This window comes from Haliotis rubra, unplaced genomic scaffold (genome assembly GCF_003918875.1).
Source record: "Haliotis rubra isolate DU_JTF1 unplaced genomic scaffold, ASM391887v1 Scf1, whole genome shotgun sequence".
Classification (NCBI taxonomy): domain Eukaryota; kingdom Metazoa; phylum Mollusca; class Gastropoda; order Lepetellida; family Haliotidae; genus Haliotis; species Haliotis rubra.
The window spans coordinates 4960334-4985952 of NW_025764891.1; the positions used below are offsets into that span (position 1 = coordinate 4960334).

At 41.8% G+C, this 25619-nt stretch overlaps 1 protein-coding gene across 1 annotated transcript in view; it reads right to left on the minus strand.

The window, feature by feature from the left end:
• Positions 1–744: 744 nt before the first annotated feature.
• LOC124288123 (leucine-rich repeat-containing protein 74A-like) overlaps positions 745–25619 on the minus strand; it is a 30794-nt gene continuing 5919 nt past the window's right edge. Inside the window, exons 2-13 of the mRNA XM_046724722.1 lie at positions 15284–15530; positions 13483–13679; positions 13071–13178; positions 8575–8578; positions 8153–8202; positions 7661–7742; positions 5416–5501; positions 4484–4678; positions 3845–3940; positions 2680–2940; positions 1950–2035; positions 745–1327 (exon numbers count right to left, since the gene is read on the minus strand). Coding sequence (XP_046580678.1) covers positions 1066–1327; positions 1950–2035; positions 2680–2940; positions 3845–3940; positions 4484–4678; positions 5416–5501; positions 7661–7742; positions 8153–8202; positions 8575–8578; positions 13071–13178; positions 13483–13679; positions 15284–15530 — 1674 coding nt within the window. The 3' untranslated portion in view covers positions 745–1065. The remainder of the gene's footprint in view (positions 1328–1949; positions 2036–2679; positions 2941–3844; positions 3941–4483; positions 4679–5415; positions 5502–7660; positions 7743–8152; positions 8203–8574; positions 8579–13070; positions 13179–13482; positions 13680–15283; positions 15531–25619) is intronic.

The following is a 25619-nucleotide window of genomic DNA, read 5'->3' on the forward strand; positions in this document are numbered from 1 at the left end:
TATTCTAAACTGTGTCCGGTTTTGACAACAATCCTAAATGTCATAAAACTCTGTTCTGATCTGACAACAATCCCACATGTCATATTAGTGACTTCAGTTCCGAAACACCCCCACCCCCATCCCCACGTCAGACAGGTGTGTTCTGACAAAAATGTCACAAGAGTGTTCTCTGTTCCTTACCCCGCCCCCGATCCTTCACACCCACCCACCTATGTCATACAGGTGTGTTCTGTTCTGACAACAATCCCAAATGTCATAACAGTGTGTTCTGTTCTGACAATTTTCCCATATGTCATAAAAGTGTATTCTGTTCTGTTCAAACAACGTGTAATTACAACAAAGTTACTAAAACCAGAGCATGCACTGAGCCATCTCCTATGCTCCAGTGATTTACAATCGCTTCTGTTTCATCACCCCAATGTGCTAACTGGATGTTGGAATTGATGGCTGTCCAAGATGTTTAACCCTTTGGAGAAAACCCTCGAGGCTCCAGCATTGGTATGGCGGGGACAAACCTGAATACATTATCAGGGAGAACCGGGATTCGAACCCGTTCATAACATTCTGGTCCGCCGAAGTTGCTCCACTCTGGGTTGTGAATTGTGAGACGGGTATAGTGTGTACGACAAGGCCGTTGCTGAAAGCGCCAAGCCCTGCCGCAGATAGGTGGTATGAAACAACATCTCTTTAAAAGGTGGTATGAAACAACATCTCTTTAAAAGACAGGTTATCTGGCGCTTAACAGAAAATGATATTTCACTTTAATTTGAATACAAAAGAAAACGGAAGCAATTTGAACAGTCATATAAGGTTCATCAAAGCCTAGTTTCAACATGGGTTCTTGTCAGTGTTTGCCGAGGTCTCACTGGATTGAGCCGAGCCGAATGTTACACCAACAACTTGGCCATCATCTCATTCTCAGGTTTATCCATTCCGTTTTTAAATCACTTAACATAAGATAATTCTTGGCTCCTTTGTATCCAATACTTAGTTTGCGTATGTATATCACAATCTTTTGTAAATGCACTCATAATATCAATATTTTTCTGTAATATCAACATAATATCACTTATGTTTTTGGGAAGGCCTTGCCTTCTTCTGTTTGTCCTTCGTGTCAACAACTTTCCCGTTTTTTCTCGCGAGATCTGTAATTGTACTGAATCCAGTATTCAAGATGGCGCCGCCGAGCTGTTTCGCCATCAGCTTTTGTAGCTTTTTCCGAACACGGCCCACATCTGTGTCTTCCATGTCAACGTTACGTTCTCGCGACATCATGATCGTCTTCGTCAACTTCCGTCGGTGTTGCTGGTGCCCAGCTGTTAATTCTCTACAACGAGAAGATGGATGTACAATTACTGTATGTGAATGAATTTACTGGGGTTGTGGGCAAGCAGTGTGAGAGTTCCCCGGACCAGGCAAACCGGAGATATTATGACAATCGACGTGACCATCACGGAACGACGTGTCTGAATCTGACCAACCAATCACCTTTTGTAAATGGATACAAGGTATATTTAAGCGCCATTTATGAATGGATGAGTGATCATTGTTGATCTTCGTCAGCAATATCATATATAGATTGGATCAGCTAGTAAAACAATAATATACGTTTCACAATTGTAAGCAGGACTGTCGACAGTAAATTCTTCGGTTTCGCCCGTGTCATCAGCCACTGGTTTACTTGACCCACCTTCAACTATTTACAGACTGGCGTCATATACCTGGAATTTTGCTTAGTGCGATGCACAACAAAGTAACAACAGTTGGTCTGACGTGAGTGAGTGAGTTTAGTTTTACACCGCTTTTAACAAATATTCCAGCAATATCACGGCAAGGGACACCAGAAATGGGCTTCACACATTGTGACCATGTGGGGAATCGAACCCAGCGTGACGAGCAAACGCCTAATCCACTAGGCTACCCCACTGCCTGATGGTCTGACGTCTTACCCATAGTCAATCTCCCCGTCACCATCCTGATCCAGCTTCTCTACCAAGTGGTCCACGGCCTTCTCTGACAGCGGTATGTTGCACTCCTGAAAGAGTACAATGTTGGATAGTCTCAGAGTCTCTAAACCACATAATGTTTCCATTCCGCCCAGCACGTTCTATATTGCGAAAACCCAAATGAAGTCTACATTTACCTCATGTTCCCATCTCACTGGGGCTCCTTTTCAATTTTTCAACTTATTTTTTTCTATTAAAATGTATGTATATTCATAGCCTAAGCGTAGGTCTAAAAATGGAATGACTGGATGTTTTTACTTCCGCCTAACATTATTATGTTGTCTTAAAGGTGCGGAGTCAGTATAATGTGTCTGAGTGGAGTACAGACTGCGGCAGTATCTCAGTGGGCTAGCACTATAAAATGTCTGGACTAGTACAAGCAGCTCTCACCTGTTGTCTGAGCGAAATATTCACGTAAAACCCATTTTTTTACGTGATGAAAATTATGCTAATACTAACACTAGCTAAATAACACAATCCCTTTTTTAAACAAATGCCATACATAACAAAAAGAATTATGTGTTTTGAAGCACAGACCTAAATCGAAATATCCTGAATATATCCCGGACAGGATTTCGGAAGAGTGAGTTTATCATTAATTTCACGATTATTGAATACTGTATCATCCTCGGGAATCAGGATTATAACTTGTCACTTTGAGCTTATGACCCACCAATAACCCGCACTTGATCTCCTTCCTAGTCAGCGTCTTGCTGTTGTCCTTGTCCATCATACAGAAGAGGTCTGTTAACCTCAGTCCCAGCAGCTTGCCGAACTCCATCAAGATGAGGACAGGGTTCTCGTCCACCAGGTCCATCTCGTCATCCTCCGCCTCCATCGACTGGTCCCACACAGCACCGTACTTCATCTGCAGGGACCGCTGCTCCTGCATGTCTTGCAACATCGTCACGAACGGCCCCTCCACGCATTGCGTCTGGAAAGGTGAATGGTTGACTTTGGTTTATTTGGTTAACGTTACATCACGACTTGCTATCTGGCCCAAAGTGGCGCTGTGTGGTTCGTTTGGTTGTTTGTTGTTTAACGCCGCACTCAGCACTATTCCAGATATACATGCATGGAGGCGGTCTGTAAATAATCGAGCCTGGACCAGACAATCCAGTGATAAGCGTCCATCTACGCAAATGGGATACGATGGCATGTGACAACCAAGTCAGCAAGCCTGACCACCCGATCCCGTTAGTCGCCTCTTACGACCAGCATGAGTTGCTGAAGATCAATTCTAACGGGTGACAGTTTGGTCTACTGCTATCAAACCAAGAAACATAACGAACCGATCATAGGATCCGGGCACGACGCAAATTATTACAGGGTATTGCAGCGTCTCAGATCGACTGGTCACCATGCCGCCGACCCCTTTCTGTCAAATATGGCGACTTTGGGCTTCGCTCGTACTACAACCTGAGAGATGTTCGTGCTTACCTGTCTGATTTTATGGAAATGACCTATTTAGCCTATTGTTCCTGTCATTATCAATTTATTGTCATGTCTTTTATCGTGGATTAAATCTCGAATTTAAGGCAGACGTTTAACGAAGCATATATTCCTGAAAGAAACTGAATTGAGCCGAATCTATGCTTAGAGCCAGTGATCAGAGGACACTAACTCGCCCAGGGGAAGCAACACTGCATCTGCAAGATGCGACCGTCATGTTATCTTTCAAGGCGCGTGCTTCGGCAAAGGGATCACACTGAGAGCCATCTATTTCTATAATAGATGCAAATCACGGCAAACGTCCTCATCGTCCTATCCACGTTCAGTGGCCACTAAAAAGACTCAGTTACCACTTGTATGACTTAGATAATCAATGGTATGCTTACCCCCAGGTCCACATAGTTTAGTCCGGATGATTTTGTTTCTCTCAGTGAATTGAGGAGGAAGTAGGCTCCACTGGATGTGATGGGGTTGTCAGACAGCTGGAATATACAATGTGAATTACAATGATTTACAGAAAACGATGTGTTCTCTCGAGTGTCTCGAGTGACTCGTCAACTGACTGACTGAGCTTGGTTTTACGCCACTTTTAGCAATATTCCAGCAATATCACGGCGGGGGACACCAGAAATGGGCTTCACTCATTGTACCCATGTGGGGATTCGACCCCGGGTCTTCGGCGTGACGAGCCAACGCTTTAACCACTAGGCTACCCCACCGCCCCGACTCGTCAACTAATGTTTGTGATGACATCTTTGATGGACCTTCTGTTTGTGGATTTACTGATAGATCTTTTCAGAGCTCGTGCATATTTATGGATCTGCTGATGTGCCTTTGTGGACTTTCTCGTGCATCTTTGGTTGATCTATTAATTGACATTTGTGGACCTACTGTATTCGTTCTTGGGGAAAAGGATACAACTCTTGTATACCTATCCATGTCACTATTTTGTATCTGCTCACGAAACACTTGTGCTCCAAGTCAAGTCAATATAAACCTTGTGGATCTATACTGAGTATACTCACCCGTAATTTCTGCAGTGTCTCGTTCTTCTTGAGCCCCTTCCAGAGTTCCTGAAGACACTGTTTGTTGATCCTATTGGATGACAGGTTGATGTCCTCCAGAGTCGAGTTCTTCTCCAAGGCGTTGGCGAGCTCCTTACATCCGTCCAGATAGAAGCCGTTCCAGGACAAGTCCAGCACCTTTAGCCCACTGTTGATCTAGAAGAACGGGGATTTATCAGTGTTACAAATACTATGGAACTAAGATATATTTGACTGACAGTGTTGATTCTATGTTCACAGTACATCGTAGCACCATTGATAATAAGGATTTGATAACTAATCATTGACTGATCAGAATAATTACAGAACACAGAAATACTTAAGTGCACTGTGTATTTCTGCTATAGATATTGCGTTCAGCAAAAATATACCACGACCACCCGATCAGTCGCTAAGAGTAATGTTAGTGTCTGACACCACTGTATTTTTGCCGAAAGACCCTTTTTGGTGGTAATTACATAAACGTTGTGTGTCAGCCTCCGCGCGGCCTTAGTTGGAACTAGTCATACGGACCATAGCATTATCATTGTTTCTAGATTAGTTATTATCTAGAGTAGTATAACTAGTCTTGGTGACTTGATCATTAGTTTAATTACAAACATTTTCTTGATTGATTCTTCCGGTTGTAAAGAACACTAATCTAACTTATTACAAGCATAATTCTAAAACACCAATAATGTCTTGTCCCAGAAATTATATAGATATCCTAACTGGAACGCTATTGTCCTCATAATGACAGTCTGGCTTCCTTAATGGAGGGCAGATCTAACGAGGGCCAGACATTTCTGGTCTGGTCGATACAGACGCACTTATTAACACTTAATCTTAAGTACCAAATGATGCTCTTCGCTGATTATTTCCCATGGTTAGTCAAGCGTCAGATATCTACTCACGCCAATTCCTTTAGCAATCGATGTCGCTCCGGACCGTCTCAGATGATTCCAGCTCAAGTCCAAGAACTCTATCGTGTCATTCCACCCTGAAAACATTTCTAGATACTGAGAAACCTTAATGCTCAAAATGTATTGCCCAGGGCCTCCTTTCACAAAGCGCTAATGTGATCGTAAGTCACTAAGGTAGCCTTAGTGCAATGTTAAAGAATGGGAGTTAGGTTAACCTTAGTACAGGCTGCTTCGTGAAAAGAGCCCCAGGTTCCCGTCTTCAAAGCAAAATCTCAGACTATAGTCTTAGAGCCCGGAAGTTACGTAAGCCAGGCGTAGCAGTAAAACGGCTTGGTGAAACTGGGCCCTGGTGGGAATTGTAGGCCTCGTTTCACAGAGCACTATGGCCAGAAATTATTGAGAATTTTAGGAATATGTATAAATGGATTTCTAATATAAACAACCTTGACCAGCTATCAAGTGATTGGTTTCATTCAAGAGAGACAACTTCGTTAATCCTTTTTTATTGGTTTGTGAAGAGTTATCCCCCATTGTTTACTTGCTAGCAAACGACATTTTCAGTGATCCTCAGTATGGATGATTTAGAGAAGAGGAATTTGATTTTAGAGTATTTTAACAAGGACATCAGATCAGCTAAAGTGATTTCAAGTAGAACAGGCATCCCTTTGTCCACTGTTTATCGTGTTTTGAAAAATATTGCAAATGGATATGGCATTGAGCATCAGGTAGGCGCAGGTAGGCCCAGAAAATTGACTGTCGGTGACAGGAGGCGGCTTGGTATTCTTGTTTCTAAAAACAAACGAATGAGTTTAGAAAACTTAAGGCTGGATATGATTGATAGAGGAACTGTGGCTGTCTGTAAGGAGACAATTAGAACTGAGCTGCACGCAAGTGGTTGGCAGAAAAATCGAGGAATTCCATCACCGATCATGAAACCTGAACAAAAGGAGCGAAGGTTGAACTGGTGCTTACAGCATAGAAATTTTAACTGGGACAATGTGATTTTCTCAGATGAAAGTTCTGTGTGGCTGTTTTCTAATACACTGAAATTCTGGACCAAACAAACTTAAAAACCTTTGTATCAGCGCCCAAAGTACAGTCCGAAATTTAACGTGTGGGGTGGCATATCAGTGTTAGGGGCAACGCCCCTCTGTGTATTTGAAGGGAATATGAACAGTGAGCGGTACACAGATATTCTCGAGGGACATTTACTTCCATCTGCTCACGTGTTCTATGGAAATATTTGGATTTTCCAGCAGGACAACGACCCAAAACATCGTTCAAAGCATTCACAGGCCTTGTTTCGGACCCAAAATATGATATTATTAGAATGACCAAGCTATAGCCCTGACCTAAATCTAATAGAAAATGTTTGGGGACTTATGAAGGAAAGTGTCAATAAGAAAAATCTGACAAATATTGCTGACATGAAAGAAGAGGTGGTCCGATATTGGGACAGCATGGACCACGTCTTTCTAACTTCTTTGATCAGTAGTATGCCCCGCCGCATTGAAGCCTGCATTGCTGCCCATGGTGACTTGAGAAAATATTAACTGTTCATCTGTCTTTGAATCTAAAGTTATGTTCTGCTAATATTCACATTTAATACGTAAGTAATGAGTGAAATTTAAAAAAAAAAATACAATCTTAAATTCTCAATAATGTCTGGTTGTACTTACATAAGCCAACGGTAACCTTAAGTTCGCTTTTTGAAGCGGTGCCCTGGTGGAAATTATCAGGCTCGTTTCATAGGACACATTTATGTTTATACATTAGATTGCATATGTGAAAATTAGTTTCTGAAGTTAACACACGTATCCCGTACCCCGTAACAGTTAATGTTGATGGATTACATACAGTGGAATTCGTTTAATATAGATGCTTCTGTCTATACTTGCCTTTATAAAAGCAGTATTGTTCGTCCCGCGTTACACGTGGTCTTAGGGAGAACTATAGGTCATAAATAAAAAATGTAATCAAACCAAATAAATGATTTCGAACCTACACATTTGCTGTTAGCCGGATCAGAAACCTAAGATCTTTGGTTCGAATCCCGGTTCGGTCATTTGGCCATGGTTTGTCAGCAGCATACCTGTGCATGTTGGTTTCACAAGAGTGGTAAATGTTGGGCTTCATTCCCATATTAAGCTGTAAAACCATGATATAACTGAACTACTGCTTAAAGCGGCGTTATACCCAACTCACTCACTCTCCAACATATTCTGATTAAACTCACCAAGAGCATCGCCGATGGTGATACCGCCGATCTCACAGAAGCAGTTGTGGCTCAGTTTCAATTCTTTAAGGTTCTGTGAATCCTGTAACAGAAACAACTAAATGTTAATATATATAAAAAATGAGCGTAACCAGAAACACCGACGTTGGTGTGAAGTCGTTTGTCAGAGTTGGGCGAGAAAAATATTCGCTTGAAAATTAGAAACGTTATCAAACTGTTACATGCCTGGGAACAGTCGCCGAAACACAGCCAACATAAGGTCCAAAATACAGCTGTGATATCCATATCAGTTACCATAGAATAATCATTCCTTGTTTGTTCCACTTCTAACCACACTCAAATATGTGTGTATACTTTCTTTTGCACGACAGTACATATGAATATTACTACTACATAAACAAATCATTAATCCGCACATTAATAAGCCGGACGATTTCACTTGTATCAAGGCCGTCCGGATTGGAGGGGTTCACTGTGTCGTTAAACCTTTACCTCAATGAGATTGGAGAACAACGCTCCGTCATATTCTTGTAGGTTGTTTCCTGAAAACAAACACCAGAGCAACATTATACACAGTCTACATTAGGACTTAGTAATTCAAAAGGGACACGAAGGAATCTTCTTTTTTTCAGTTGAAAATTTATGTGACGCAAAACACAATCGAGATTCGAACTCGTGTCAAGACAACATAGAATATATTTGTTGGATTGGACATTAAAATAATTTTTACATCGTGCTTAATTGTCGTTTATGGATGAGGATTTCCGTGTTTTATTTAGATATCTGGCTTCACGTTAATGAAAGTAACAGCTCTACACAAGACGTGTAAACCTAATCCTGAGGGCTATGACTTGAGGAACCTGACGTCAGTATCCAATAGTTTAAATGGATCCTCAGCTTTACCTTATATAAACCTTGCTTCAAAGACAGTTTCATAACTTTATTTAAATTGTACAATTTTAGCAGTACCCCAAGTAATATTAATAACCATATATTGGAATATTTATGCAGATTTTAACAAATAACGGATCATTTACTACTGTACTACACCAAGGCCTTTGATATAAGATATGCATATGAATTATATATCAGCGAAAGGTAAATGTTCTGTTTGGGGTTCTCATTAATGAGCTAACGTGTTAAAGCAGTTAACAGGTATGTCTTCCGGCTTAATGTCCGTGTTATGTTAATGAACGTCACAGGTAAGACATCGGTTCCAGGTGTAAAGAAAACATAACAGATACAAACGGGTTGAGACAAAATGCGTTGAAAACCCAAATCGATGAACACAAAAACATTTTCGCCTCAAACCACCAAAAACATCGAAACTATTTTGTATCGTCTTATCACAATTCAGTCGCAATAATTAATTTTATCAAAACAAATTCTCCCCATTTCCAACACGATCTGTTTACTATACATTATGGATGCGGATGGGGTCGGTAACTGAAATGTAATATACCTAGACTGTGCGTGTGTCTGTCACATGTAATCACCATCAACAGGTGATATCTACCTGTAATTAACCTAGGGACGCGAACGCCAGTGCAAAACAAAAATACATTTAAGATATTTTATTCATAGAATTTGCACCTTATCCGAATGGAATGCAAGTGAACCAAATCGTCATGAGAACACTGGATGTTGTATGTTAAGGTGCGATTTGTGTTCAAATTGACAGCGTATATTGATCTCGGTTGAACCAACAATGCTACGACATGGAATTCACATCAAACCAGGTCTGAATATCGTGACCCGTTTCTCCACTTTCTCAGGAAATAATCTCCATTACGTCTCGATCTCGACTTTCCGTAATTTATCCGAGAATGCGCCGTTGTTCGAATGTGACTGACTCAGAAACGGAGCCGGATTAATTCCGGTCATGCAGTGAAAGGAGATGACCATTTGTATATTAATGTTGTCTATGTGAGTGAGTGAGTTTAGTTTTACGCAGCAATATTCCAGCTATATGGCGGCGGTCTGTTAATAATCGAGTCTGGACCAGATAATCCAGTGATCAAAAGCATGAGCATCGATCTGCGCAGTTGGGAACCGATGACATGTGTCAACCAAGTCAGCGAGCGTGACCACCCGATCCCGTTAGTCGCCTCTTACGACAAGCATGGGTTCTTGAAGATCAATATTCAAACCCGCACCTTCACGGGTATGTTGTTTATGTCATTATATTGGTTCCAATGATGGTTCACGCAGCAACCTCGGTGCTTCATTCGTGACAAATTCGTGTTATTTCGTGAAAAGACGAATAACTTGCAGGTTACGGAAAGTGATGACGAGTGTCCATTTTTAGGTGTGTATGAGCAGCGGCTTTAATTATGACTCCTCCTCCATCCTCCCTCCTCCTCCTCCATCCTCCATCCTCCTCCTCCTCCTCCTCCTCCTCCTCCCTCCCTCCTCCTCCTCCTCCATCCTCCACTCCCTCCTCCTCCATCCTCCTCCATCCATCCACTCCTCCATCCTCCCTCCTCCATCCTCCTCCCTCCATCCTCCTCCCTCCTTCCTCCCTCCTCCTCCTCCTCCATCCATCCCTCCCTCCATCCTCCATCCATCCTCTCCCTCCTCCTCCATCCATCCTCCTCCTCCATCCTCCATCCAGTGAATGAATGAGAGCGTGAGATGGGGTTCAGTGAATGAGAGGAGTGAGATGGGGTTTCAGTGAATGAGAGCGTGAGATGGGGATGGGTTTCAGTGAATGAGAGCGTGAGATGGGGTTCAGTGAATGAATGAGAGAGCGTGAGATGGGGTTCAGTGAATGAGAGCGTGAGATGGGGTTCAGTGAATGAGAGCGTGAGATGGGGTTTCAGTGAATGAGAGAGTGAGATGGGGGTTCAGTGAATGAGAGCGTGAGATGGGGTTTCAGTGAATGAGAGCGTGAGATGGGGTTTCAGTGAATGAGAGCGTGAGATGGGGTTCAGTGAATGAGAGCGTGAGATGGGGTTCAGTGAATGAGAGCGTGAGATGGGGTTTCAGTGAATGAGAGAGTGAGATGGGGTTCAGTGAATGAATGATGAGCGTGAGATGGGGTTTCAGTGAATGAGAGCGTGAGATGGGGTTTCAGTGAATGAGAGCGTGAGATGGGGTTTCAGTGAATGAGAGCGTGAGATGGGGTTTCAGTGAATGAGAGCGTGAGATGGGGTTTCAGTGAATGAGAGCGTGAGATGGGGGTTCAGTGAATGAGAGCGTGAGATGGGGTTCAGTGAATGAGAGCGTGAGATGGGGTTTCAGTGAATGAGAGCGTGAGATGGGGTTTCAGTGAATGAGAGAGTGAGATGGGGTTTCAGTGAATGAGAGCGTGAGATGGGGTTTTTCAGTGAGTGAATGAGAGCGTGAGATGGGGTTCAGTGAATGAGAGCGTGAGATGGGGTTTCAGTGAATGAGAGCGTGAGATGGGGTTCAGTGAATGAGAGCGTGAGATGGGGTTTCAGTGAATGAGAGAGTGAGATGGGGTTCAGTGAATGAGAGCGTGAGATGGGGTTCAGTGAATGAGAGAGCGTGAGATGGGGTTTCAGTGAATGAGAGCGTGAGATGGGGTTCAGTGAATGAGAGCGTGAGATGGGGTTCAGTGAATGAGAGCGTGAGATGGGGTTTCAGTGAATGAGAGCGTGAGATGGGGTTCAGTGAATGAGAGCGTGAGTTTCAGTGAATGAGAGCGTGAGATGGGGTTCAGTGAATGAGAGAGTGAATGGGATGGGTTGAGAGAGTGAGATGGGTTTCAGTGAATGAGAGCGTGAGATGGGGTTTCAATGAATGAGAGCGTGAGATGGGGTTCAGTGAATGAGAGCGTGAGAAGTGAATGAGAGCGTGAGATGGGGTTTCAGTGAATGAGAGCGTGAGATGGGGAGATGGCGTGAGAGATGGGTTTCAGTGAATGAGAGCGTGAGATGGGGTTTCAGTGAATGAGAGCGTGAGATGGGGTTTCAGTGAATGAGAGCGTGAGATGGGGTTTCAGTGAATGAGAGCGTGAGATGGGGTTTCAGTGAATGAGAGAGTGAGATGGGGAGAATGGAGAGCGTGAGATGGGTTTCAGTGAATGAGAGCGTGAGATGGGGTTTCAGTGAATGAGAGAGTGAGATGGGGTTTCAGTGAATGAGAGAGTGAGATGGGGTTTCAGTGAATGAGAGCAGTGAATGCGTGATGGGGTTTCAGTGAATGAGAGCGTGAGATGGGGTTTCAGTGAATGAGAGCGTGAGATGGGGTTTCAGTGAATGAGAGCGTGAGATGGGGTTTCAGTGAATGAGAGCGTGAGATGGGGTTTCAGTGAATGAGAGCGTGAGATGGGGTTCAGTGAATGAGAGCGTGAGATGGGGTTTCAGTGAATGAGAGCGTGAGATGGGTTTCAGTGAATGAGAGCGTGAGATGGGGTTTCAGTGAATGAGAGCGTGAGTATGGTATTAGTAACACGGTGGGGGATACCAGAAATGGCTTCCAGACATTGTACCCATGTGGGGAGTGGAACCTGGACCTTCGACGTTACCAGCGAACGCTTTGTCTTGTAGGCTACTCCGCCCCCCTGGCCATTAAAGCACTTCAGCTTTGTATGTGAGGGCTCTCCACATTGAAGTATGTTATAGAAGTGTATTGTTGAAAGCAATGGACATATGAACGACAATCAATTGATTATAAACGGGAAGAATATGCAGTTCGAAATCACGACTGTTTCACTTCCACAGCGTTATATGACTGAGCAATCCTATCATTGCGAAATCTATTCACCCAAGTGTACTAACTGGCGTGAAGGCTTTCCCATGAGAAATGATTTCTCCTGATTTCATCTAGTATTAATCAGGGACGCAAAATCGGTACATTTTTCATTAACGTTGAAGGATATATAGCAACAACATGTTATAATTTCATTTTCAAGCATAAAAGGAATGCCAAAATGGTTCGCCGGGGTTCTGGGGATTTTCTAAATAGATTAAGCTAAATGTGAATTTGGACTTACAGTTACAGTTAGTATAATGGTCATAGAGTGAGTGAGTATGATGTTACGCCGCTTTTAGCAATATTCCAGCAATATCACGGCGGGGGACACCAAAATAGGCTTCACACATTGTGCCCATGTGGGGATTCGAACCCGGGTCTTCGGCGGGACGAGCGGACGCTTTAACCACTAGGCTACCCCACCGCCCCGTAATGGTCATAGAACTAAAAAGAGGAGTAAAGTACATAATACAAACTAATCACTGAGACGTAGTTCTTTTCTAATTTTTGTATTTTTAAAAAAACAAACCCCATTATCAAAGAGTATAAATTTTGGACTGTCAACTGCCATTTCCTGAAAGAATCTGTGAAAGTCTAAAAGAACATTGATTCTTGAATTCAGTTATTTCGTCAGCCATGTCAGAAATAAGTCTCATTATGACTAAACACAAACAACAACGTTGGTTCTAACCAGTTCCGTGATGAAGCTGTTCTCTGTGAGCATCTCGGCGATATATCCCGCCCCCTTCACTCCTACTGCGTTGTCTTCAAGGTCAAGGCTCTGGACGGTGGAATTCTCCTTGAGAACACGAAACGATATGTGCAGAAATAAACACCTTTACCGATTCGACAGTGACACATATTTGAAAATTAAACATCAGTGGACGTAACTTGAAAGGTTTTCGTGCAAAGAAATTGGAAACGACTGCTCAGTGTGCGAGTGTAGCCACTCAGCTACCCAGCTTTACAGATTGATTTTCGGGAAATATATTTAAACCTAATTCAGAATATCTAGGTACGCATATGTCCATTCAAACGTAAAGTAAGATATGTTCTCCATTATAATTCTCCCAAGCCACAATGTCGTCGTCAAGGTTACTTACAACGAGTGATATTGCGCATGCCTTTGCTCCTTCCGGTCCCAGCAGGTGGTGCTTGAGGTCCATCTTCTCCTCCGCTAGGTGGCGAAATACGTAGTTGGTTGGGGTGATCCTCATCGCCTTGCACGTACGCAGGTACATTTTCTGACTGTGGGTTCCAGCGATACTCTGGGGTCGTCGGGGCGAGTCTGCCTCGTCATCTGAAGCAATGTAAGGATATGGATTGGTCGCATTGCCATTGTATGTATGTATAGAAACATATAGAAATGTGTCGTGTCAACGTGTCGCGGCGACTATGCTACAGTTAACCACCGTTCTATGAGACCCATGAAGATCCGGGTTAGAATTGGTTTTCAGCAACCCATGCTTAACGTAAGAGGCGACTAAAGGAATCAGGCGGTCAGGCTTAAAGACTTGGAGATGCATGTCATCGTATTCCTATTGCATCGCTCGATGCACACTGCTAATTCGATGTCAATCACTGACTTGTCTGGTTCACGCATGCAGTCGTAATATAGCCTGAATAATGCTGAGTGCAGCGTTGTTCAACAAAAACAACATATAAAGAACCCTAAAATGCAAAACAGAACAAAGATAATGTTATACCACAACATACATGACTACACACACATATTACCAGATGAAGAGCACATCAGATCAAACGCTGCATCATCTGACATCATGACGGGCTTCGGTGACCTACGAATTCTAGTAAACTAGCTTCTAGATCTATACTGAAATTGCAGTGTATTTTTCTTCAAACGGCAACTTAAATATTTATTTGGTCATTTAACTAATATGAGTCATGCCATTCATATACCGTCCTGACATTGGCCTGTGAACACAGCGCTACTTAGTGCAATGTCTCCAGCCAGCGTGTTGAAAGCCAATACATAAATAACCCATACGTTGGTTAACTTTCTTTTCTAACTATTGCTTTCACTTCATTGACTTTTCTTAATTTGTGCATTTACGCATTGTGATTTGCACCGGACAAAGGTTAAAAGCAGTAGCGCGTGACTGTAGAATTTCAGATACTTTGGTATTTCCTACAGTGGCACAACATAGTAGTGAGTGAGTTGGGGTTAACGCCGTTGTCAGATTTTTACGTCTTGATGCCACCCTACAAGCATGGGTAAGACGCTGACACACCTGGTGACAATCGCTACGAACCGGTTTCTGGTGTACCAAAGGGACGCAACCCGGAAGAGCTTATAACTATAACTCAGTACTACCACCCATTTAAATACAATTCGGAGTAAGGGACATGCTGAAAATTGTGATCTAATCTCTATATATTCATAAACAGATTTTCCCGGATAAAGAAAAGCAATCCTCTCATTTCACAAATAAATCCTACTACGAGCGCAAAATATGGAGAATAAAGTTCAAGATCGATGGCAAACCCTTCGGCAATAATAGATAATGTTATTATGTTGTCTTCCTTCGCAAATGTTGTAAACTAAGAATCAGTAGTAGCCAGTGAATGAGTGTGTGAATGAGTTGGTTTTAACGATTTCAACATTATTGATAACTTTAACTATATCAATCTTATGACTATAAAGATGTCGTACGTAATTATTGAAAGTGTTATTTCCAAAGAACAGGCTATCATTAAAATTTGCTATACTTACAGAAGCTGCTATAACCATAGACTATGTTATAATCATAAAAAACACGATCAAGTGAGTGAGTATGGTTTTACGCCGATAGTTTAAGAACTATAAGAACTCTTAGAACAATTTAACATGTTATATCTAAGTATATATCACTGTTGTAATCATGATTTTGTACAATAACCAACCATCTTGATCGAAGAAGTCGTCCGGCAAGTCCTTGTCCAGATCAAAGAAGGTACAGTCCGTGGCAGTCGTGATGCTGTGAATGGACTCGCACCCCTCACTCTCAGCACGGGATTCAAGACGTCGTCGTCGACGCGTCACAACGCCGCTCTTTGCGCGTCGCACTGGGGCGCTCTTGACGCGGTATCGCGCCGTTAGTTGATAGGAGTTTGCCGTCATAGGTCTTTTTATCAGACTCCATATGTCGAACTGGAAGAGAAAAAATATGGTTTTATATAACACTATACTGAACTATGCAGTTTGTATACTAGTATCTTGTATATATTACCACCATACCCGTGAAGATCCGGGTCAGAATTGGTCTTCAGTAACCCATGCTTGTCATAAGAGGCGACTAACGGGATCGGGTGGTCAGGCTCGCTGTCTTGGTTGAAACATGTCACATTATCCCAGTTGCGTAGAACGATGCTCCTTATGTTGATCACAGGATTGTCTGGTCCAGACACGATTATTTACAGACCGCCGCCATGTAGCTGGGGAATATTGCTGAGTGCGGCGTTAGACCAAAAAACAACCAATTACATATTACCTACCAAATATTCACAGGAGCGTTAGTTTAATGCGCTGTAAGTGGCTGTGCAGATGGGGTTTCAGCACCATTACTGTGCTTGTGGTAAACTCACATCAACAGAACAGGAACGCGGCTAGACGTCTGAGGAGAGGCAATTCAATCTTCAGAGTTGCATTCCCTTGAGCGCTCCAGAGACATATTATCGTGTATTCGAATCCCTGTCCTCCCGGTTTTGTTTTATGTTTGTCAGCAACGTATACGTTACTGTGGTAAACGTTTGAGACCTGCATCACTTGGGGCCCTCCTCTATGATAGAGCTGCACGCCGAAATATAACTGGAATTAATGCTGTTCAAAGCAGCGTTATGCTCTATTCACTCTGAACAAGCGATACGGCGTCTTGAAACGTCTCATTCATTGGTCATTATTTTAAAAGTTTAATTACAAATTCAACTATCACTTAATGTTAATGCCGCAAATGATGTGACAAGCGTCGGTCTGTGTACAGAAGTAATAACTTTTTGCGGTTAAACAAAGTAACTACATTACTCTAAAATACAAATGCATTCTGTAATAATGTATTTTTAAATACAAACTACCTACAAAATCAAATTCTAAACCGATAAAATAAAAACGGACAAACCTGTCTCCTGCGGGTGATTCACCGCTTTAACTGATACTATTTCTGCTATCATTGATTATTCAGATACCTTATCAATGAAGATCACCCAATGTTTAAATACCAAGTCACTGATTTGTAAAGGCCACAGATTGTCTGGCTTGATATATGTACCTTACATGCAAAATACAGTTATTATATACCCAAACGCACTTGTTACAGGGGTTAGATCGGTGATAAACATCCCAGGATTATTTCGTTTCGGGATACTAAAAGAATACGTTTTGTTACTGCTTGTTGACCCTCGGACTGACAGTCAATGCTCGCGAGACTCCGTGTGGCAATGACGTCATGAAATTAAGACATGGTAAAGAGATAACAACATGATTGACATATCGGGACAGGGGATATATACCTTCAGTCACGTGACTCCCGTAAACGTTACAAACGTTTGTTTGTGAGGTGTGAATCGGTTACCTATCTAAATCCCAGCCCTGATAGGAGATATGACTATTAATACTGAGGTAAGATAACTAAAGACAGATGAGTTGATCACATTGTGACTATATAAATGCTTTAAAGTGATAATTAACTGTAATTGATTAAGATATATCCCTCGTAAGATAGGAACCAGATATTTTTATGTTATAATTTTATGCTGTGTACAATTACACATCAACCAGGCGTTAAAGCAACATATGTCTAGGTTCCACTACACTAAATCAGAATCACATGCTCCCTGAACGACGGTTCTAAACATCTGAAGAGATAGAGACATGTGACAGCTGTGATTGGATGAAATAATGTAAGTTTTTATGATTTGTAAAAGCACATTCATCCAGTAATTAAAACTGACCACAATTTTAAGTATTTAGTGCTGTCATTTTTTTCACCATGACTTATGCGTATTGTGTGTACAGATATTTTCCAGTAGGTGACATTTGGTGCGGAACTGGGGTTCATGTGTTCAGCTTTCTGTGCTCCGAAAATCTTCTGGTTAAGTTAGCCGGAATTTGTGTTGTTATTGTTGTATAAAGGCTAGACTCTACCCATGTGTACATTGAATGGCTGTTGACTGCCAGGATGATTGTTTAAAAAATATTACGTTACTATAGCAGTCTATGAAAAAACATTTGGTGTTGTGTAACGGTAACCTCTAAGTGTAGCCACGGGTAAACGAATCGCTTAATGTGCCACAATTCACGATGTGGAGTTACGTCCCTTGATCGCTCAAGAAAGCTGTGCTATTGGTTGAAATCCTGGTTCGACCTGATTAGATATAGCCATGGTGGTGCTCGTGGGTTTCACCAAAGTTGTAGAGGTCTTAAACTTGCCTCTCACAGTTATATTTACGTGGCATTTTGGCAAATCACCGACGGCTTTAAGACTGTGAGGGGCGGTGTTGTAGCCAAGTGGTTAAAATGTTCGCTCGTCACCCCGAAGAAACGGATTCGAATCTCCACATGGGTACAATGTGTGAAGCCCATTTCTGGTGTCTCCCGCCGTGATATTGCTGGAATATTGCTAAAAGCGGCGTAAAACCATACTCACTCACTTCATTCGCACAACTGTCTTCACAAATATAAGAAAATATAGTTAGTTTTAAAAGGACTTCAAAATGACTTTTAAAAAGACTACGTTAAACGTATATCTTTTGAAAAATAGGGAAAAGAATAAAAATGCTAGATCTAATTATAAAAACGGAAATGGAAGAGGCACATTTATACATAAGCCTATATAGTCGTTATTTATGAAGCTTTCTTGCATAATTTGCAAATTGATTATCCGTAGAAGTGTCCTTCAGTCCGAAACCAAGAGACTGTTCCAAAACAGATTTGGCTATGCAATGTCGTTCGTGGAATAAACAAATTTCTATATGAAACATGCCACCCGGAACAATACCTGTAAACCAAAGCCATATATAAAAGATTTGCATACCACTGGTACTGACGGTAGGCAAACGACAAACAAGGGACTTCGCAGCATGTTGATTTTCATAATCTTAAAAAGATCTCCTAAATTCCTTCATACAATCGTACAATTCCCTTGGTGTTATTGTATATTATAAAGGAATATTCCCACTAAGACAAATATGAATACATCTATCGTTTCTCATGTAGAATTCAGTCATGCACAAAATTAACATCTCCCCATGTATGTTTTGACAAGTTCTTCACATTAAAACCCCGAGCGTGCAAATCCAAGACATGTCAGAAATCGGGGGTCAATCTGTAATGTCGACGACCCTTCAAAAGGGGATTTTTCGGTTGATTGGCAAGTCTTCTAACGACGAATTCGGACACAAAGGAGTCTAGTTTCTGGAAGCTATTACACGATTAAGTAGGCACCACTGAAACAGGTGCTTTTGGCGTAGACGTGTACAATGTCGAGGCTTAAGGTGGCTATCAGAACGGTTCGTTACATGCGTTAAAGGATATATAGCACCGGTCTGGTAGAAAGCTGGCGCGGTGTGTTGGAATACAATTAGGATATTAGGCCTTGAGATATTTATTCAGGGATTTATGATCATGTGACAAAGATATTAATTTCCTTATAACAGCTTACACAAATACAACTGATACATGCTGCCAAGACGTAGCACATGTGACAGAATATATCAAACTTAAAGTCAGGCTATAATACGATGACGTCATATTTATATACCTATAATGCGCAATATCCGCACCCAAAAGCATGATCAGTGTGCTATATCATTACTTCTGTTGAAGTACTATTATCAGTCCGCCCTTGTTTTGCATTCTCATTTCCAGAGGGAATACAAAAACCCAAGCTGCCTGTGAGACACATTCAATCTCATACTACCGGGTACCCATTCATTGCCAGCTCAGTACACAAACCGATGTGCCCGTGAAACACATCTAATATCATCCTACTTGTACCCATTCATTGCCAGCTCAGTACACAACCCAATGTGCCTGTGAAATACATTTAATCTCATCCTACCGGGTACCCATTCATTGCCAGCTCAGTACACAACACAATGTGCCTGTTGGACACATCCAATCTCATCCTACCGGGTACCCATTCATTGACAATTCTCGAACAACGTCGTAAAGGAGAAACCTGCATCCAACATATGACATTTGTTACATATGATTCAGTGAGCAGCAAGATGAAGCTCTTAAAAGGCTTGGCGGTCAAACGCTTAACGTGGTCACCTGTCCAAGTAAACCACACGATCAAACATTTTTACCTGTGCGCTGTACATAGGATCACGTGACACACTAAATAATAACTAAACATGAAAATCTTAGCCTAGTTTTGGAATGTTATGTTATAATGTTCGCTGCGATAGCCTAGTCGTTAAAGCGGTCGCCTGGGTTTCATCGGATACACTGAGTGACCAGATATTGCTGGATTATTGCCACAAGATGGGCGTAAGAACATACTCACTCACTCACTCACTCACTCACAGGATACAAATCAGTCGATCTTTTTCTAAAGCCTGATAACAACCATGGTTGTAGGTATTGTCTGACATGCTATATGCAACTGTTAACACCGTTCACCCTCCTACACTACACGTCAACCAACCCTGTTCGACATCATAAAGTCGCCTTCAACACGAACAGTTGTACAAAAGAATGTCAACTATTCCTTAAACACAAAAACCTAACTGCAAATCTAACAGATAGTGAAGACATAAAGGCTTCATTTGACAGATACGGTCGCTAATGAGCGCCTACCCTGCTGACAATGAAATGTACACCAGCCCGCCATTCCCTTGTCGGTTTCCGTTTACTAATTGTCAATTTCAAATTCTTCTATTAGTTGCCCTGTCTTCTTCCTTAGACGAGTTGTCTATTTCTTTGCACGAATTGTCTAAACGTTGTCATGACAACTATGTTACTCGTCTTTTAAATACACCACGAAAGACGTGCTCCAATAGAAACCATTCGTGGGCACGCTTAATAAGGTCATTTTTTATCTAATCAGTTCAGGGTAATGAAATATTCATGCAATCGGTGTAGATGCCATATTGCAACATACAAGTTAATAATGTAATCTGATATGGCTGTACAGTCGATGTATTTTGTTTGACATGGAGATTATATATATCGTGTTTCTTGCGTTGTCATTGCTCGGTCAGATACCCGTATGGTAGTGGAAGGTACCCGTGTATTTACACTTATGTCCATGGTGCAGGGTGTGGCTGGGGTGTGTGACGTGCGTTGTGGCAACAGTTTTCATAAAATAAAAAATACTATAGTTTATAAATATATATATATATATATTTCCTTTTAAATTTTGATTAAAGAAAGAATCTGTGGAGCGACCTTATCAATTTCCCATCACCGACAAAGGAAGGTATCTTTCCTAGGGTTAAGTAAGCTTATTGATCGTTTAGAAGTAGTTGTGTTTTCCTCAGTCACATTTCATGCCTGACTTGGTCAAAAGATACAACGTGTCGAGTATGTATGAATATATTTTTATTTAGAACTGTTTTTCAGCACACCATGGTTGCCGTAGGGCTGGCAACTAACGAGATCAGGTGGTTAGGCTCGCTGACTTAGTTGATGCAAGTCATATCTCAAACGCGTAGATCGATGCTCATGATGTCAATCACATGATTGTCTGGTTCAGACTCAGTTAGTCAGCCTCCTATAGCAGGAGTATTGCTGAGTTGGCGTTTAACACACACACACACACACACACACACACACACACACACATAAACAACAACAACCAAAACAAACATATACATTCTACACATGCTCCTTACCTTAGACCGGGGCGTGGTGTCAGGGTTCATGGATCCATAGGATCGGGCGCTCTCTGTTCCTGACGTCATACTTGTTTGTTTACGTCAAATAGCATCTACACCATTGTCATCCTCACAAGTACAGACACATTGTATCACAAACGTACACCAGCTAAAACTGACCACTGGCCAACCGTCACACTGACCGGAACTACAATCTCTGGTATAAACAAGACGCCATCAAATTCCATGACGCATAGCATCCAGTTCCAATTCCAATTCCAAAATTCGAATCTGTCACGACGATGCTAATTAAGTCATTTCACAAAGTCACATGTCATGAAACATACAGTTTTCTGTGATTTGAAACAATATGTCCAATTGCGACAAAAACCCAAAGTCAGATTTTGGGTCCAACACAGTCCACCTTGCCCAACAGTCAACACAATACTAACTGCTCCTTCTGTCAAGTTCCAGGATAATCTAATTCTTGAGACCCTATCAGTCAAGGTCCATTGAGTTTACCTATAGTCTATAGCCTCCATGTAAATACCCTGCCCGCCATGTAGTTAGAGCCAGCGGACACGCACACCGACACTCGAGCCTGTAGTATTGTCTGTACGACTTGATTGATATGAGCGGTAACTGTGTCCTTAATTAAACCATAGCCATGATCTGATTGGGATCCATCCCATTGTATAATGGCTATATACCACGGAGGTTGTGAAACATACCATGACGACGGGGCAGGTGGGGGTTCACCGTGCTTATATTTTCATACGCGTTGATTTTTTTTACATCCCTAATCAGGGCTGCTGTGTAAAACAAGGCGCCCCGTATTAGGGATTATTGTATTCACCTAGTACTTCTCTCTGTGGGGTAATCCAGAAATGTTATGCAATTATAGAAATCCTTTATTCAAATATTAGGGCCAGGCAAGGAACCACGGTGTAATGCTCGCTGTTCTGTAAGCTATTGTATTAAGGTAATCGGTCGGTATGGTATTTGCTAATCCATATATAATTCATTCATTGTACTAGTGTACTCGTTAAAGGGCAATGGTTATGCTCATTTATATGTAAGGGTTCTGATGAGACAAATACGTTTTGGATTACCTATTTTATCTGATTACTGTTACAGTTTTAGTGTATGTGAACGTGTTGTAGCTTATAATCACCACATTGCTTTTTTGTTTTTGTGATTAATAATTATATGACATCGCCTCAGATTAAAAACCGCCAGTTAATTAAAATGAGTGAGTGTGGTTTTACGCCGTTTTAGCAATATTCCAGCAATATCACCCAGAAATGGGCTTCACACATTGTACCCATTTGGGGAATCGAACCCGGGTCTTAAGCGTGACGACCGAACGCTTTAACCACTAGGCTACCCCACCGCCCTCCAGTTAATTAAAAACAATTTTAATGAGGTTTTTACACCATATTGTTGAGGTAACAAAGCATGTGGTAGGCCGTCCTCAGTGTTAGTCTATATTTGCAAGTTAAAAAGGTCTATGGATATTCACAAGAAGCATAGTTCAGCAGAATTAATGCTATATAAGAATAGCTTGAACGTTTTCTATTGATTATCTCGTTACATACCATCTGTTTCAAACTGTTATTTGTTATATCGAAAAGACAATCTTGCAGGCTTTGTGAGTGATGTCTTCAGGTGAGGTGAGGTGAAATTAGGTTTAACGTCGTGCTTGAGAATATTTTGCTCATATGACGACGTGCATGCGTGCGTGTGTGTATGTGCGGCTGCTTGTACTAGCCCAGACTGAAGCTGGTTTTATAGTGCTAGCCCACTGAGATACCATGCCGCAGAGAAGCATGAATACCCCACTCAGACACATTATACTGACTCCGAGTCGACCAGTCCTTGTTGTACCCATTAATGCCGAGCGCCAGGCAGGGACCAACAAGTACCATATTTTAACGTCTTTTGGTATGACGCGGTCGGGGATCGAACCCGCGACCTTCCGCTCTCCGGGCGGACGCTCTTCAGGTGAGAGCTTCGGTGGGGGTGAATTGAGGCCAACATTACGTGCTTGTTGTTTTACACCGCGCACTCAAATGTTTCGTTGCGCATAGTGGCATGTATATAATCGAGTCTGGACCAGATAAACAAGTGACTGTTATTGTGAGCACTTGTTGACGCCATTGAGGTACGATGACGTACGATGAGGATGTTGAACATTGTCAAACATACCATGCAAAAAGGAGAGGATATTTGTTAAGTTTTGAGTGAAACTACAGTGAATTGTACCAATGTCTTGTAATGAAAGCATGTGATTTACGTCCGAAACACACCATTGTGATTGTCCTGTAGCAGACCTTCAGACCAGCAAGGTATGGTAGGCAGATTCACCTTTTGCATCAGGTCTGGTTGTGAGCAGAACTTTCATAAACACATTTAAACACCGATCAGGTAACAGTACTGATCAGCAGATCGAGGGCACGAAACCAACAAACACATGACGTCGATGATCAGCAAAGATGTCCAGCTCAAGACGGATTAGTCGCAACAGTATGAAATCGGTTGGAAACTGGCACTCAGATAAGGGACTGGTTGCAACAGGCCACTGGTGTAAGAGTATATACCCAGGCGGTGGGAAATCGTCTGCTCAGATGGTATTTGCGTGCACGTCGAAAATGTCGACAATCTGTGTCGTGATTATTTTGTATTATAACCTACCTACCTACCTACCCTACCCACCCACCCACCTACCTACCTACCTAATTACCTACCTACCTACCTACCTACCTGTCCAAAACAAACCAAACCAGTAAATACACTACAAAAGGCATTAAAACTACATGTGTTCCATATGGAATACGTGTCGTTGTCGGGACAATAAATTATAGAGAATTTGCTCCAAGACCTAGCATGTGCTTTGACATGTTCATTATGTTGTAGGGGCGGTGGGGTAGCCTAGTGGTTAAAGTGTTCGCTCGTCACGCCGATGACCCGGGTTCGATTCCCCACATGGTTACCATGCGTGAAGCCCATTTCTGGGTGATATTGCTTGAATATAGCTAAAAACGGCGTAAAACCAATTAATTGGCGGTTGTTAATCTGAGGCGATGTCATGTAATCAGCCTTGATGTTACTGGAACATTGCTAAAAGCGGCGTAAAACTAAACTCAATCATTCAAGCTGTAATGAAGCTGTTTGTGTGACGCTCTTGCCCGGTATATAGTCCCCGTGTGAAACACCATATCCAGAGAGATTCATCATAACACTGGTCGGCAACAAGCTGGTGTATTATTTACACCCTTCCATGCTAAATTTGACTCCTGTGGTTGCAAACAGTATTTCATGTTACCATCGGTCGCGGCTCGCGCAGTACACCACGGTCTGTTGCACGCTACAGTTGTCTGATCGAGGATGTATTTTTAATTTTTGTGTAATTTAATTACTGAAACTAATGATGTGTGAATGATTGAATAGCCAGGAAGCGTGTCCTCGTACACATGTTCGTGTCGTATATTATTCTGATGTCGTATGTAGTCACTAGTGACCTGTCTCTACCCTGGCGCTCTGAAGGGAATCTTAATAATATACGACATATGTGTAATAAATAATTACTTTATTGACCAGGCAACAATCGCTGACCCTAATAAGGATCTTCCAAATATGACCTTAAACAATAATAGTAAATATATGAGGAATTTATATCTTACAAAGCAGGATGTTGAAGATGTTCTATCATCGTTAAACATTACCAAAGCGAGTGGGACCAGATGGTATTGGAAACCGCTTCCTCCGTTTGGTATCCCCCTCCTTGTCACTAGCATTAACTAACCTCTTTAACAAGTCACTTCAAACATCAGTTTTCCCAGACATATGGAAAGAATCAGCAGTCATACCAATCCACAAGAAAGGTAATATTAACGACTGTTCGAACTATAGACCCGTTGCCTTAACATCTTGTTTATCCAAGGTCTTTGAAAAATGTATATTTAAATATGTCTTTAACTTCATGAGAGATAACAATTGCCTCTCAAATTTACAATCTGGATTCATGCCAGGAGATTCAACAGCTTACCAACTCACGCATTTGTATAATTTTATTGCTAAAGCTATAGACAACGGAAAAGAAGTAAGAGCTGTATTCTGCGATATAAGCAAGGCATTTGATAAAGTTTGGCACAAAGGGATTATCCATAAACTAAAATCATGTGGGATAGATGGGAAGTTATTGAAATGGTTTGGAAGTTATTTGCAAAATAGAATGCAAAGAGTAGTTATCCAAGGTTACAAATCAGAATTAAAACCGATAATAGCCGGAGTGCCCCAAGGATCAGTCCTTGGACCTCTTTTATTCTTAATATACATAAACGACATAGTTGATGGAATCGAAAGTAATATACGCCTTTTCGCAGACGACACATCACTCTATGTAATAATCGACGATCCCCAT